The following is a 16,088-nucleotide window of genomic DNA, read 5'->3' on the forward strand; positions in this document are numbered from 1 at the left end:
GATTTGGACTTTTAGCTTAACATAATTTAGGATTAGTGAAGTGTTTCAACTATTTATCCTTTTAGGATATTTAATTAGTACACATTTTAAGAATTTATCAAATATATAGATTTTTTTATTCATTCTGACAGCTAAAAGTTTTACATAATAGCCATCCGTGTGTTAATACTTTAAACTACTAACCGTATGTTTTACCTAATAACATTCATCTGTTTATCTTTCATTTCATGCGGTCAGCTTATACTTGTAACCGTTTATCCATACTTTTATCCACCAATTCAACTCTAAAGCTATACTGTTAATAAGAATTTCAACTGCTAGCCACAGTTTTGCCTAGATCTTTGGGCAGCACGGTCGTGCCATCCAGGGACATTTTTGAAGTTTAAAGTCTTGTTTAGATTAGATGATCTTTCCCTGCAGCAATCTCCTGGGGTACTAATCACAGATGCAAATAACTGAAGAAGAGATTTAGGTTTCATTTTATGAAATGAGGCAGGTAGGGTGTTCACTGTTTCCTGAAAATTTCTGCAATGTGTACATCTCAGAACCTTCCTTCCAGCCGGCCTCTTTAAAAAAGTAAAAAATTATGCACTCAAGCAAACATTTGCGTGCACACAGACTCACCAAGTGCCATTGGGAGCACTGTTGCTGGAGGAGTACATGCGTCCAGAGGGGGGTCTGTGTGAGGAGTCCTGGACTGGTTCTGGAAGATTGACCTTTCGGATCACCTTACCCGAGGTAGGCCTGACCTGCCTCCTCAGAGCTGTCACCTGACACACAGAGCTTACTTGTCACACCAAAAAATGTGTAAACACAACATATACCGGACATATGCTTGCATCTACAGTCTCACAAGTACAATTAAAAAAGTTCAATCTGCTTCCTCTGTCAGAAATATTTTTTGATGCCTCTCACCTCCTCAGTCTTCCTCCTCAGAATAAGTTCCTGCTGTCTTTTCTGAGCTTCCAATAACTTCAGCTGATGCTGAGGAGGAAACATGAATATAGTATCATCAAAGAAAGTAATGAAACTCGTGGCACAGACCGTGATATAACTGCAGAAGTTTATAAACTGACTGTTACTAACCTCCTGCTTGCGCTGGTCCTTCTTCAAAGAAGCTATTTCTCGGTTTCTGCGAGACTCGTTCATCCTGTTCTTCTCCTGTTGCTCCTTCATCTGCTTCATAAGACGGACCTGGATAGATCATATTAAACAATATTGGGCTTAGTAACAGCACACATGTAAACTAGAGAGCCCGCATCTCCAGTTTACATGAGTGTCATATCTGGTACAGTTATATACAACAACAACAACAATCTTTATTTATAGAGCACAAAAGCCAAGGGCATGCCAAAGTGCTTTACATAAAAGAATAAAACAATAAAACAATTAACACTATAACATCAGAGTCATATAAGTGTGGAATTATGTTCACAGGTAAAAACCACTAATAAGAGTAAACTATAGCACATAGCTATAGCAAAGTAAAGCTGTACCATCAACACAGTGATAGAGAACATAGACAACGCAAGACAACGCAAGACAAACAGAAAAATTAATAGAATAACTCACTGCAAACAAGGCCAGGATTTAACTGGTAGAAAAAGCAAGTTCAAACAGATATGTTTTAAGCCGTGATTTAAAAGATTGAAATAGCTCCTTAGTCCATACCTTAGTCCTCTTCATTTCTGCCACATCCATCTGAAGCTTCTTCAGCTGTTTCTCGTACTGTGATTGGTTCTTGAGTAGGCGGGCATGCTCCTTCTGGGCCGACTGGAGCTTTTGAAGCTCCTTGTTCATGATGCTCAGCTTCTTCTCATATTCAGCCTTGATTTTGCGAGCCTTATCCTCTGTACCAGTTTCTACTGAACCTGAAAATATTCAGAAAAAATATAATACTATAACATTTTTTAAATCCAACACTGCTGTGGGACATGCTCCCCCAGCTGTGTGTGCCTGGCTATCTGCAGGTGGACTAACTGAAATCTCAACATTAGGCTACTAAAAATAAAAATTAATTAATTAAAAATACAAAACAGATTTTGTTTCGTGGAAACCTACCTGGAGAAAGTGTTCGTGAACAGAATCACACTTTAACTTTGCAGACAACATGTTTTACACACAGTTGGTCAACTAGTGTGTGTGTGTGTGTGTGTGTGCTTTTTAACAAAACTAATAAGTCTGGCTTTAAAATCCATTCTTTTAAAATCCGTCTCAGACAAACTTTGATGTATTAACTGTCCCCATCTGCCAGCACACGTTCATAAACAGGTTTTTCATTACTAAAGAAAAACAAAGGCTCAGATCAAATAAGTATATACTTTCTGTTTGAGATTGAAATAAGATGATCAGAGGCAGAGATATGATGAACCAAACCCACAAGTGCCTCCTGGTGGATGATTTTATCCAAACTGTCAGAGCACATGTAAATAAATTATGTCACACACTGCAGTGCTCTCCCCTCTGACTGATATGTGACCTCCCACTTCCCTCGCCGTCTTACTCATGTTTTGGAGGACGCGGTCTCTCTCCAGCTGGGTGTCTCGGATCTTGCACTGCAGCATCATCAGCTTCTGTTCGTACTGCTGTTTCAGTGTGTGTAGACGCCGCTGGCTGTTCTCCAGTTCATCAATCAGCTTCTGCTTGATGGCAATCTCACAGGTGATGTTGGCCAGATCTGCCTGGTAATTCTCTGTGAGACACCGACGAGCTGATTAAGTATCGACATCCACAGGTACAGGCATAAATCTCAAGCAGTTCTTGTATATTGTTGTTAGAAGATCCATTTAAATAATCTTGGATTACACATAGTCAGGTTTCATTTGTTTAGTCCCAAGTTCAACTTGAAAACTGAAAAGAAGTGAAAGAAAATTAATTTGTACTACTTCATATTTTATCTTAGAAAAGGTGTTTTTGCCCACCTGAAAACATGAAATGCTAAACCTAAAAAAGTTTTAGGCAGAGCCTAAAGACCATCACAAGCAATTACATCAAATTATGTTTTTGTAAACCAGTTTTGTTAATTGAGTAATTGGGTCTTAATTTATGTAAGCAGACATTTTTGTTTTGCTCACTGCCCTTCATGCATATACCCCTCAAAGTCTGGGAGTGAGTATATGCATGAAGGGCAGTATATTCTATAATGAGCCATGTAAAACCCAGAAAAACAGGACGTAACCAGGAGTTTGTACTTGAATTTTTACACTGTCTAATATTACAATTTGTATCTGTTTGGAAGCCTAAAAACAAAAAATGCTCCTTACAAGAAGCACTGTGAGCACAAACCCCCACCAAGGCAGTTCATTGTCTGCACAATGTTTACTTTTAAGGGAATAGCATTGTATTTTCTTTATATTCAATTTGGTTTGTTCTTTTTAAACATAGATTAAAAAGTTTGCAGCTGTTTTTACTGCACTACAAAGTGCAGCCTTTTTAAAATGGTATTTGTCCTGTTGAAGCTCACTTTAATAAACCTGACATAATTCTCAGTACAATTTTTCATTTACATGGATTCATTGACTTGGAAATACTTTCTTCAACTTGAAAGAAAAGCAGATGTGTAATGTAAAAGTGAGGTCAGAGGTCAAATGTGACATGATATTTGGATACAAACTATAACGCGAGATTTAGAATTCCCATATGTTCTTCCCAATATTCCTTTATGTTGTCAATACAAACAATGACAGTATGAAAGAGTTTTACACAGCTCTATGTAGCATTATTATCACTATGATTTTAAAATAAATGATTGACCTTTAAAGAGAGGTCAGAGGTCAAATGTGGCATGATATTTTAAATCTTTATACGGTACATTTTGTATGTTCACAATACAGATCACGCCTGTAAAAACACACTTTGTAAGGCCAACAAATCATTAAGCTGACTTAGGGCTGTTTGATATAACGATATATATCGGATGACGATATAAAAACGTCTATCATTTCATTTTACGCTATCGTTTGTTCCGTGGTGTCGCAAAATAAACTGTTCACGGCAATATTTTTTCATCGATGTGATGGTCACTGTAGTGGCTTTATTAATTTCTTAAAGTTCTCTCTTTCTCTTATATTTAATATAACCACACTACCGACGGACAAGCGCCTGTTTTTATGCGTTGTGGTTAGCAACAACGATGGTAACAGCATCGCGTGTCTGCTTGTTTATGTTTCACATAAACCTTTCACAATAAAGCTCAAGATCCTGTTGAGACTTTTCAAAATAAACGGAATCACGTGAAAGAGCAGATTATTATCGGATGAGAATTAAAAAAGAGCCGCCAGGTGGTAAAAAATAAACCTTAGACTCAAACATTAGAACAGGCTTTTCCCCGCAGCACGCCGTGTAATAAATACTCACAAAGAAAACGGCGGCCTTTACAACTTATGTCTAAAAATGTATAGTTTCATGCATCTGTTAAAACACTGGAGTCCAGCTACATGACGCGCAGCTGGAAACACTTCCTGCAAGACGAGCTGCCTGAGATTCACAGAATTTACAGAAAATTTTACATTTTTGTGATTTGTATCGTTATCGGGATGATAGAATTCTTATATTGGGATATAAGATTTTGGTCATATCGCACAGCCCTAAGCTGACTTTAAAGACCTTGGTGGATGTAAGGCAAGTTTCAGTGGATAGTTAACATGACCCTACTCTATCCCAACAAAGTTTGATCAAAATTCATTCAAAACCTTGAGCTACTGTGTGTATAGGCACGTGCAAATGCCACCAAAAACGTCACTTTCTTGGTAAAGGTAATAAGCACCTCAATGAGAATGAACAGAATGAGAGAAAATTCTCAGGTCACTCAGAAGAAAACTATCACATGAACAGTGGGTTCTCAAAGGTTTAATGATTTAGATGGCCGGCCTATGAGTGAGGGTCACAAGTATAAAGAGAACTTCAAACACATTTAAACAGGGTTCATAACATGTCTGTTTTCAGTTGCTAATGTACTGAATTTAAACGAGATCTCGTGTAACCAGCTGGCTCAAAATCTTCCATCTGAATGGGGGGAAAAAGGGGGTCGAAGCTTACAAGTGACACTTTAAAGACAGTTTCATTAAATCAATAAAAAGAAAAATTCATGCAGGATACCTTTTTCATCTGACTCTGAGTCAGAGTCATCAGAGCTCTCCTCTACATCCATCTCTTCCTCCTCCTCTTCTTCCTCTTCCTCTCCCTCCTCATGGTCACTGCCATCCTGGACCTCCTACAGCATAAAACAAATACCTTTTTATTTCAAAGTACTAGTTAGTACACTGTATATACGAGGTTGATTATATAAATAATGGAGGAACATAATGAAGTCCGTCATACCATTTCCGTGTCCTCACTGGCCCTCTCTGTCATTTCCTTCTCTGTACCCTTTTCTTGCTCATTGTCAGGAACTTCTTCTTTGTTGACGCTGAAAGATTTAAAAGACGTTGTAATCAGTTTTCCATTTGTAATGTAAGAAGAGAACTTGGAAGCTTTTTCTGCAGGAAGTGGATTGCACGTTAATCTGCTGGCAATAAAGAAACGTTCATTTTCTGGATAAACGCAGTAGTAAGTAACATATCTGTGCATGGCATCTTTAACATCAGGGAAAATACTGTCTTTTTGGCAAAGAAGCTTTTTGACTGGTTTCACCACAATGCAAGGTTTAGTTTCCAATGACTCGATTGCTGCAGACACTCGTCTCTGTGAGAAAACATAAACAAGTCTTACACAGTGAGACTTAGATAAGACCACAAAATATAAGTTGGGATTGCTCCAATTTTATAAGCTTGATTGTGCAAAAGACAGTATTTTTAAACAAAAGAAGGGAGGCATCTCATCAGGCTGGTCAAAACTGGCAAAGTAAAGAAGCATGGAAGGAAAATGCAGTACGAAAAATAAATGTTTTAACCAAATCCATGAAGCAGATCTGTTGGATAAATATTTTATCCAAACTCGGGGGGTTAGCAATGCTAAGGTAGCATTTCACACAAAAAACACCCGGGTAAAGTGATCAAAAAGAAAATAAAAGATTAATACAGATTTTTTGTCATCCAGCCTTAGATTGTTTGAAAATAGGAGATTAAAGCTTATTAAGTGGCAAAACTGTGTTTCAGGGAGGTGATGTGCTTTGACAGTAGTATGTTTCACGTCAGAGCAGGGAAATACCTGCCCAAACATAAACAATAAAATTAAAATAAAGTGCTGAATTATGGGGAAGCATGGGAATGGCAACAGGAGGGTGGAAGCTCTGACAAACCTGGCATCCTCAACCTCTTCCACCACCACCTCCTCCCTTTCCTCCCTCTCTCTCTCCTCCAACAGCAGCTGGAGTCTTCAGGGAGGGTCAAAGGGTCAAACGAGAGAAGGAAGCAAGAGATGAACAAAGGAAGAATGGAGGGAAGACTGGTCAGAGGAAGCTCTGCACTGAAAACCACACCTTTAATCCACCTTTCAGCCCCCAAAGTGCCCCCGGGGCAGCTCTGAGTTAAAAAAATAAAATAAAACCTGAGCCTGCGATCAATCTGCTGTGTTTGCTTGCACTGAAATTTACAGTGCAGCGACAGTACAGCACTACCAGAGAACTAACGACTGAAAACATAAAGCTGATGTGTTTATGTGTATAAATGAAGTCAAATGTTTATAAATTATTCAATAAGTTATTTGTGGCTTTTAAGTGTCCTCGTTCCAATATACAAAGACGAACCTTTGAAACAAGTCAAACCGACCTCTGGGTAACGCAATCATGCCTTTGGAAAATTATGAATGGTTTAGGATAAATAAAAATGCCATTCCAGTATGAAACTCACTCAAATATATGCACGACTGTAGTAAAACATTCAACAGAGCCAATCCTCAAAACCATTTAAAAACAACAAGAACTTCGCTCTGTTCACTGTCACAGTTACCTTTTCTTCTTCTTCTTTTCTCGTTTCTTCAGTTTCTCCAGATCTTTCTTAGCGAGTTCGATAATGTCAGCAGTCTCCTTCTCGGGGGCCAGAAGAGTGGAGGAAAAGGAGCTGGACCCTCCAAAGAACGACTGACGGTTGGAGGCACGGGACAGATTCTTCCTCAAATTCTCACTGACAGCCTCGCTCTCCAGGAGTTTTGCCCTGAGGATAGCATCAAGACACCGACAGATTGTAATACAGAGCCTTCACTGTGTCTCTAGATTTGGTCCCTCACAAATGAATTTCATCTGTAATATAAATGTGTTTAAAGGCTTAAAACAAGGCTTGTGTTTAACACTGTAGATATTCAACCCCACTGTGGTGCCCCCTAAAGAGAGCAGCCGAAATAACAATGTTCAGTCTCATTGCCAATTATGAAAGTCCACTAAAACACTTCATATTTCATATAATCAGGTTGAATCTTTTTAAACAGGTTGTTTAAAGAAGTATTTTCATCGCCATTTAAATCAATGAACAGAATGATTTTATTACAACTGTGTGCACCGTTTGTGCACTGCTGCAGTTTCAGACAACATTGCTTTCCCCTCTGAAGATACCGTGTCACCAGTGTGGCTAATTCTATTTTTTCCAGCCTACTATTTATAACATCGTTACAAAATATTTCAATAAAAAGTTCTCTTCTCCCGTGCTAATTTCATCTCTACCTTTTCATTTTATCCGTGTCTACTGTATTTTAGTATTTAGTCTAAATGTTTGAACCATCCCAAGTCTGTTTTTGTTGCAGAAAAAGAAATGACGGTTTAGTTTCATCCAGACTGAGATCAGAAAAAGCTCTGGAGTTTGGTCCGCACTGAGATCCTGGGAAGGTTTCACAGGTGTTATATTGACTGGGATCAAAAGTCCAGACCAAAACACTTGAACTGTGATCTCACATGTCATCAAACATTTCAGGGTAGTGACTGTTAAAAGAATGAGGTAGTCTTAATGTTTATGAGTACAGGAGGCGAAAACATACAGGAAAAGGTCAAAAATGAACAAGGGAATAAATCGGAATTCGTTTACCGAAGGTCTTCAATCTCTTTAATGTAACTCTGAATCATGTTTCCAATTTCCTCTGTGCCTCCTTCACCTGTAAGAGAAACATGATAAGAGTAATGAAGGGAAAAAAGGCACATCATGCATTAACTCTGACTAGAGCGGCACAATATAAAAACAAAAACCCAACAACTCTCTGCTTAAACTAATTCATAAGTTTGATGCATACCTGCACGGGCGAGGGTCTGGTTGGCCTGGTCACTGAGCAGCTGGGTGAGTCGTGCCCGCTGGGCATCGATGGTCTCCTGCATGGCCTTCACCCTCACCCTCAGGTTGCTGTTCTCTGTCTGCAGCATGGAGTTTTCGTGGAACATGTCACTCAAGCTTTCCACACCGTCCTCACCCACCAAACGTTTACCCTGCAGGGGGGGCAAAAACAATATAGTTTGTTGTAAAAAGTTTAATTTTTTTGACATGCCACGTGGGTTTTTTCTCCTTCCATTTTACATAAGGCTCATCCCTGTCCTTTAAATTCCTCCCGTCTTCTCACCGTCTTGTACTCCATGAGCTCCATCTGCAGTCGAGCTATTTCCGTCCTCAGAGCGCTGATCTGCTGGCTGGCCTTGTCCTGGTTCACCATCACCTTGTTCTTGATGTTCCGCGCTCTGTTCGCGTACTTTAATGTGTTCAAAGTTTCCATGAAGTCACGGTCAGATGGACTGATGCATGCAATCATCACTGTTTGGCTGAGAAAGAAGAAAGTGACATTTCATAATTTAATTTCACACATGATCTCCACACAGTATTGGAATTATGACACTGTGGGACACTGCACCTAGTAGTTATTTCTTACATTAACATAAGAGATAAAATGTTTGAGATGTTCTCACTAATGGAAATTGTTTGGTGAGGTCAGAGAAGGAAATTATGCAGAAAAATCTAGTGTGTGGGTATCCACACCCAGGCATCTCCCACAGTTAACAGTTTTGTATCCATCTAATTAGCTGGGGTGGGTTTTTTTTCCATTTTGACTTTTCATCTTCAATTTAGTTTTAGTTAGTTTCCATGGTGGATTATCTTGTTTTAGTTTAGTTTTTATTTGTTTCAGTGTTAGTTTTTAGTGGCTTTAATCATTATTGCATGCACACATTCATCACTGACTCAGGCAAGCTCTAAGAATTTTTTTTCCAAACTAACAAACACTAAAACTAATGATATTTTCCTCTATATCTTTATTTTTATTTCCAAGTTCTCAAAATTGTTCCAGGTAGTTTCAATTCTTTTAAACAAGTCTAGCTTTTATTTTAATTGCTTTTCCCCCACATCTACTTTTAGTTCAGTTTTAATTAAATATACTGTAACAGCACTGGTTCTCATCATCTTATACTGTTGTTTGATGATATTCGGTTGAAATCGTTGCCGTATCAGAAACAAATCAAGACAAAATGTTTTTATGAGGAAAAAGCTCAAATCTGTGGTCCTCTGACCTGTTTCCTCCTAATGAGTCCTGCAGGAGTCGGGTGAGTTTGGAGTCTCTGTAAGGCACATGTGAGGTCCGCTTGCTCCGGTCACCCAGAGCACTGATTACATTCCCCAGGGCGAGCTGGTCAAAAAGACAGGAGACAAAGGGAGACAGGATGTCATAGAGAGGCAACAATTTGCTATCAGTCCATTTGTAGAGTTACAGTTAACACTTTTAGCACTACTTTTTTTTTAGTTGCGATTTGGGTGGCCACATCCCAGAAACAGCATGTTTGTGTGGAACAACGTGGGATCCCTGGTCACTCTAACTGTGCTGACTTTGTTCAGCTGGAAATACTTCATAATTCATTCATTTTTGAATTTAAGTATATTTGTAAAGTCTGCCACCAGATGGCAGTATATCATTAGACTTTGAAGTCTTTGCTGCCTCACAAATCCTGGTGCAAGAACAGGCAGACTCACCAGTCCACAGTTAATGGAGATGCCCTCTTTGGCTCGATCACCCGTCGCTCCGGTTCTTTTCAGCCGCTCCGAACCGGCCAAGTCCACAAAGTGAAACTTGGCCGTCAGTGTCTCATACTCGTCCATCTCAGAGTTACCGTTGGTGACTCGATTATCAGTGTCATTTTCTTGCTGTGTAAAAATCATGCATGTAAATGCACTCAGTGACAGCAGCATGTATACACAGATTTTTTTACCCCCAACAATCATTGATAATAAAAAGGAGGAAAAAAAAGGAAAGAAATGATATTATTGATAAGATCTAACAGAAATGATTTGCAGTGATTTATTGACGTACATTGTCAGAGGCACAGACGCGGACTTGGCACAGGTGGATGGTGAAGATGGCATGAGATCGGGAGCTTTGGACGTTCATCTGAGTGCTGGCTGTGGTGCGAGACAGAGCCCCCAGTTTCAGGCACTGCATCATCTACAGAGTCAGGCAGAGCATTAAATATTAATACAATGGTTGAACCCACTTTGAAACATTTGGTGCAAAAAACAACAGCAAAGTCACAAAACAAAGTGCAGTGCTAAAAATATATTTATACTGAATATATGAAGCTTTACTCCAGTAACGCTTGTAGCAGTGCAAAGGTTTATACCCAAGAGTACTGAGTAAATCTTTGATACCAACCTACACACATTTTGTCTTGGGGATGTTTTGTTTTAGAATAAACTGATGCTTAAAGGGAAATCAATGATGTCGCGCTGAACACCTGCATAACAGTGCAACACATAATCTGTGTTACCTCAGCCTCGGAGGACACCGTCCGTGTGGTCACTCCCACTGTGTAGATTCCACCGTTGGCATCTTCATGGATCTTAATGTGAGATTTCTGCTTCATGTCTCGAGTTGAGTCAAAGAGGTCCAGAACTTCCTCGTTGTAAAGCTGCAGGAAGACGCAAGAAAATATTTCAAACTAGTAGGAACAAAAGATTATTCTGTGATTGCTGTGTCGTTTCTGTCTACTACCCTATATTATTATCAATGTTTGCTGTTCTCAGATCTCTTGAAGAGATTCTGAGATCAAGCGTCTCATTATGTAAAAATCAGAACGGAAAAGTTGAATAACTTACAAATTGCAAAAATGCCAGTGGGTGTTATGTCTTTCATACTGTGTACAGGCCAAACAATAAGTTACAGCAGCCCGTACAGTAAACAGCCCTGAGAGGTGAAAGCAATGAGTGTACAGTGAAAGACTCACTGCTCATTAAGGTCACTGCTTTTAGCACACTGTGATCACTGAAGGTGAGTCAAATAACAGAATCAGCTATTTTAAATCAACTCTGCTCTCATTTTGATTATGGCAGTAAAACAGAGCGTTTCATTAGCTACATATTAAAACGTTTTTAGAAAATATCTCTTGAACCACTAAACGACTGAGAAAAAAAAGCAGTATACGTTTCACAATATTGGGTCTAAATGATATATAGACATCTCATCCACTGCCAAACAGCTTGGAGCTTTCATTCTCTCTCTTTTTTGTTAAACTTAAAGCAGCTACCAGTAGTTTTAAGGTAATCTGCACCATCTAGTAACTTTTGAAGCCTTAGATCTAAAACGACATCTTATTTGCCATGTGTGACCATCACCATTATACTGCCTCCCCAGCTCAAGATGAGCCTGATGGCCTAGCACAACTGTCAAGTCACATCATCCCTATTAACTCTCTCTATCCAGAGACAGACCTTCTATCACCCCCAACCTGCCCCATAACACCTCCTAATCCCACCGACGACAGCTGCTGCAGTGGCAGTGTGGATATTTTCAAATGACTGAGCACCATGTCAAAGCCTGTTAAACCAGCGGTGTCAACAATATTAGCCTGACCCATGACACTGGAAAGTTTAAGAAATGTGTGTTTTCATTTACTGGGTTAAATTTTGACAACAACAAAAAACAGGTTAAAAAAAAAAAAAAAAAAAAGCTGGAAAGTGGGTGTGTACCTCGAGGAACTGTGCGTTGATTTTAAACTCTGGTACAGGACGTCCCTGCTCCTGGGCGGTCCGCCGGCGCTCTTCAATGCCCTTGAAGAGGTGGTGGACAGCACGGGGGATGATACCCAGCTCTTCGTCTGCTATGTTGACATCGAAGCCAGTCCCCATGGTGTACGTCTTCCCTGAACCAGTCTGGATGGAAAGGGAAGAATAAATATAATAACCGCACACATGGCATTCAGACTGGCCTTCCTGATGACCACGGAAAGCTTTCAAACGTCAAAATTTGCAGAACTTTTAGTTCTGAGAAACATTTTTACTAGACTGATTTATCGCTTTTATTTTATTACAGTGTGTCCTGTTTTAAACTTGTAAAGCTGTCAGCTGCGATCAGTTTCATTTTCCTTCTGTACTGCTAGTAGTAACGTATTATGTTGTGTGATAAAGAGCTGTTACTACTTGCTACTTAGTAAAGCAGAAGTAAAGCATCTCCAATAACTGTTAACTTCACATATCTGTTTAGCAGTTTTTACTTTGAGCTCACAGAGCACTTTGGCTGATTTCTTTAAACAGTAGGGAGCTTTTTTGTGCACATGTCATGTTTTCCACTGGTGTTTCCTCTTTCTGGACATTTACCAGAATGCTGAAATTAACATTAAATATTCAAGTGTGAGCATCGATAATGGATGAGCCCAATGAAAAAAAAGAAAAAAAAAGAAACTCGAAAAAACAAAAACAAATAAGAAAAGAAATCTTGCTCTGTTCATATTTTTAAACCTCTGAGGACCAAATCATCATAAGTGGTAACCATGGTAAGGATGGCCCTCAAAAACTAATGTATTACACATTACTCAGTTCTTTATTTAAAGTAACCTGTCACTCTGTAAAATGACCTGAATTGCACTGCAGCATAATTATCAGTTAACAATAGAAACCTTTTTGGCTTTGCATTAGCATGGTGCCTCTGTAGATGCTTGCAAAGATTCAGTGTTAGCAGAGCTCAGTTTGCACAGTGTCTGTTAACTAATTCTGAAAGCACTGGAAAAAATCCATTACGTTTTACACTACAAAATGAGCAGTGTATTTACATTGGAGCTATAAATGAAGCAGGTTCTAGTCCAGGTAAACTTTGCAACTCTGAAAAGTGCCATCTTGTGGCTGCATTTGCTCAGTGAGTTTTACAATCCTACTGACAAAAACATAAAACATTCTGCTGTATTTCACACAGTTTCTTAAAACTAAGCCAGGGCACTGAAGATTCAAAAGTGCTTTAAATATCACTGATTTATTCTCTTTCCTCAACATCAATGCCGTCTGTTTATTTCTGTAACCCAGTCTAGCTGAGTTCTTGTGATGCAGCCGAGTGGGTCGGTCTAAATCTAGATTAGTGCCTCTAAAGCCTAAGAGGCAAGCAGATCTGATCTGGGACAAACCAACCGCTGTGTGCGCTTAATGTGTGGATGTGCTTTGAGAAGTAGGCCAACATTGAGAGAAGCTGTTACTAGGGAGATCCAGGTTAATATGGACACACATTAAAGATGTATATCTGTCTACAAGGTGTGTGCGCTTCACTTCTCTACTGAATCGTATGCAGCAGGAGCTCTGCTGCTAAAGAAACCCGAGTTGTAGGGGGGATGAAGAAACTACAGGTTATTTCCATGTAATGGAAATGCTGAAAAAGAAAAACATTTTTAAAAGGCTGGAACTCGTTTTTAGTATTAATTAAACATGATATTGAAAATGAGTGAAAGTGAGAACTACTTACTTCAGGTAAAATTTTAAAAATAAATTTTTAAAACAGTAAAAATTTACAAAAACAATTTCACCAACCCCAGCATGTTAAAATAAAAAGTCCAACAACAATCTAATATCTGAAAGGTTTTGAGGTAGACAACAAATATTTGGCACAAAGTTAAAAATGATTGTGCTTTATGTAACCGTTTAAAAAGACAAGGAAAAAAAACAACATCAAAACATCAAGCTTTGTCTACAAAATTTCAATTTATTGTGCGTAAAGCTTCCTTTGTTAAAAAGTAACTAGCCAAATTGTGACTTTTCGGGTTAGATTTCTTGGTACTTTGTGGATAGATTTAACGACAAGAATACATAGCCATCACCACTAATTTTTTTTCAGTGTTTGATTTTACAGCTGACGATGCAACTGGTTGCCGTCGGTGCTACCACTCAGCCTCCTAGCACATATACCCATGGCATCAATTTCAAAATCCTTTGTCACCATGTTCTCGTTTTATTGCATTCACAAGATTTTCAGAAAACTTGATATTTGACCTTGTTGTCAAGGCCACTGGGATTTAATCTTGTCCAACACTTTTAGCAGATGCTCCTATGGTATCAATTTCAAAATCCCATATTCGCAGATTCTCCAGTTATTGCACTTTGCAAATTTTGGTGTCCCCGCCACCCGCCTGCCAGCGGGGTGACAACAATACCCCCATCAGCCTTTTATGGCTAAGGAATAAAACAAAGTTATCAATACCTTACAAAGCTTTATAATGGCAGTATCGCTGGCAGTGATTATGTAAACATCAGTGGCAAATACTCAATGCAATGGAAATATTCTGCTTTTCTTTTTCTTAGTTTGTCATTTGTGATGAATGTAAACAGTAAACATGGCCAAATCTTTAAATAAAAAGACCAGCGTAAAGAACCAGTATAAGATGAATAAGATTTTTTTTTTTAACTGCAAATCATAGAAAAATGTCTATTTTACTGCACTTTTTCCAGTTATGATGCAGACGCACAAATGAGCACAAATCAGTTTTTGAGCAGTGGAAACAGGCCTTTTTTTTTCTGAGTATCAACTTGCAAGATTATAAGTCAGATAAAGAGGGTCATAGGAGCTCACATGATTTCAAATGCAGATTTTAACAGCCAAATATATTAGTTAACAAGAGAGTATTGTGCATAAAAGACCAGGGACCAGGAACACCAGCAGTGCTGCAGTTTTGACACCAAGGACAAAGACTTGCCTGTCCATATGCAAACACAGTGGCATTGTAGCCCTCGAAACAGCCTTCGATCAGCTTCTCTGTGCAGGTACCGTAGATGGTCTCCTGCTGCGAGTCCATGTCAAACACAAAGTCATAGGTGAAGGCCTTGTCTTTCCCCAGGATCACCTGAGGCTCTCCAGGCATCACATACGTACAGATGTGACATCCCTCAATCTTCTCCCTGGCCAGCTGAGGACGAATCCTGCAGAAAATCCAGAAACAGTGATTAGGCTCTGCCAGGTTTCCTTGTTTCTGTGTACAATAGTGCTAAAAGTTCTATATGACTCGGGCAAAATGCTCCTTTCAGTTAATACAAAGAGAAAAAAAAAGCCATCAGAAATGTGAAAGGGATGCATTACATCGTCACACAAATTCTGACCCTTCTAGGCCAGGATTCTTTCAGCACCATGTCTCACCTGGGTTGCAGGTCACTGTAATATGACCAATTAGAAAAACATTCATCACAAATCTCCAGAAGGAGAGATGTCTCCAGAAAACCATCTCTCCTTTATGCAGAACCAGCCTCAGGGCAGCCATCTGCCAAGACCACTTGAGGTTGAAGAGAGTAATTAGTTCTGCACTTCTGTATAGGTTAGCACAATCATGCTACACAAGAAAGTAAACAGAAGATCAAAGTGCTGTACAGGGATATTATGGCACCTTCTCATTAACAACACACATCTGCATGACATTAAAAAAAGGCATGCAAAAGCTGTGGTTCAAACTGTTCATCTTAACCAAAATTCATCTTAAATCTGTGCACAAGCCACACGTTGTTCTTTTTCAATAGGTAGATCACAGGGACATAGTGGATTAAACATAATCACATCAGCGATAGATGTGTGGATCTGCAGGGACAGGGTCAACACTCTGGATCCTATTGTGACCCAGTATTTTGATCTGTAAAATATGCCAGCTGGGTGAATCTGTGCTTTAGTGTGTCTGTGTGAGCGCATGACAGAACTGCTGTGGTTTTGGCCAACTGAAATCTGGCAGGGATCAACTAGAGTAATGCGAGTGTGGAGGAGTAAGACAAGGTAGACAGTAGCACTGTGTGTGCTCATTGTGCATTTAAAATGAGCATTTCTTTCTTTGTTGAAAGAACAGTACAGCACACACACCACATATCCACAGAGGGCGTGAATTCAAGGACAAACACAAACGGCAGCACTTATTTAATGGTTGGTCAGTCAGTCAGTTTGGTATGTAGGCAGGCAGGTCGGTTGAT

The 16,088-nt window shown here is 39.3% G+C and overlaps 1 protein-coding gene across 4 annotated transcripts in view; it reads right to left on the reverse strand.

Moving 5' to 3' along the window:
• The window catches only part of kif21a (kinesin family member 21A), a 58,045-nt gene that overhangs the window by 20,977 nt on the left and 20,980 nt on the right, over positions 1-16,088 (reverse strand). For all 4 annotated transcript variants that reach the window (XM_085412939.1, XM_085412938.1, XM_085412937.1 and 1 more), the window contains exons 2-18: positions 14,840-15,062; positions 11,859-12,041; positions 10,661-10,801; positions 10,207-10,338; positions 9,870-10,040; positions 9,413-9,528; positions 8,476-8,671; positions 8,155-8,344; positions 7,953-8,019; positions 6,888-7,091; positions 5,320-5,407; positions 5,098-5,212; positions 2,504-2,692; positions 1,672-1,871; positions 1,087-1,194; positions 916-984; positions 625-770 (exon numbers count right to left, since the gene is read on the reverse strand). In XM_085412939.1, coding sequence (XP_085269065.1) covers positions 625-770; positions 916-984; positions 1,087-1,194; positions 1,672-1,871; positions 2,504-2,692; positions 5,098-5,212; positions 5,320-5,407; positions 6,888-7,091; positions 7,953-8,019; positions 8,155-8,344; positions 8,476-8,671; positions 9,413-9,528; positions 9,870-10,040; positions 10,207-10,338; positions 10,661-10,801; positions 11,859-12,041; positions 14,840-15,062 — 2,538 coding nt within the window. The remainder of the gene's footprint in view (positions 1-624; positions 771-915; positions 985-1,086; positions 1,195-1,671; positions 1,872-2,503; positions 2,693-5,097; positions 5,213-5,319; positions 5,408-6,887; positions 7,092-7,952; positions 8,020-8,154; positions 8,345-8,475; positions 8,672-9,412; positions 9,529-9,869; positions 10,041-10,206; positions 10,339-10,660; positions 10,802-11,858; positions 12,042-14,839; positions 15,063-16,088) is intronic.

This window comes from Rhamphochromis longiceps, linkage group LG7 (assembly GCF_057381845.1).
Source record: "Rhamphochromis longiceps isolate RC_006_pf linkage group LG7, R_longiceps_female_GT1.1, whole genome shotgun sequence".
Lineage (NCBI taxonomy): Eukaryota > Metazoa > Chordata > Actinopteri > Cichliformes > Cichlidae > Rhamphochromis > Rhamphochromis longiceps.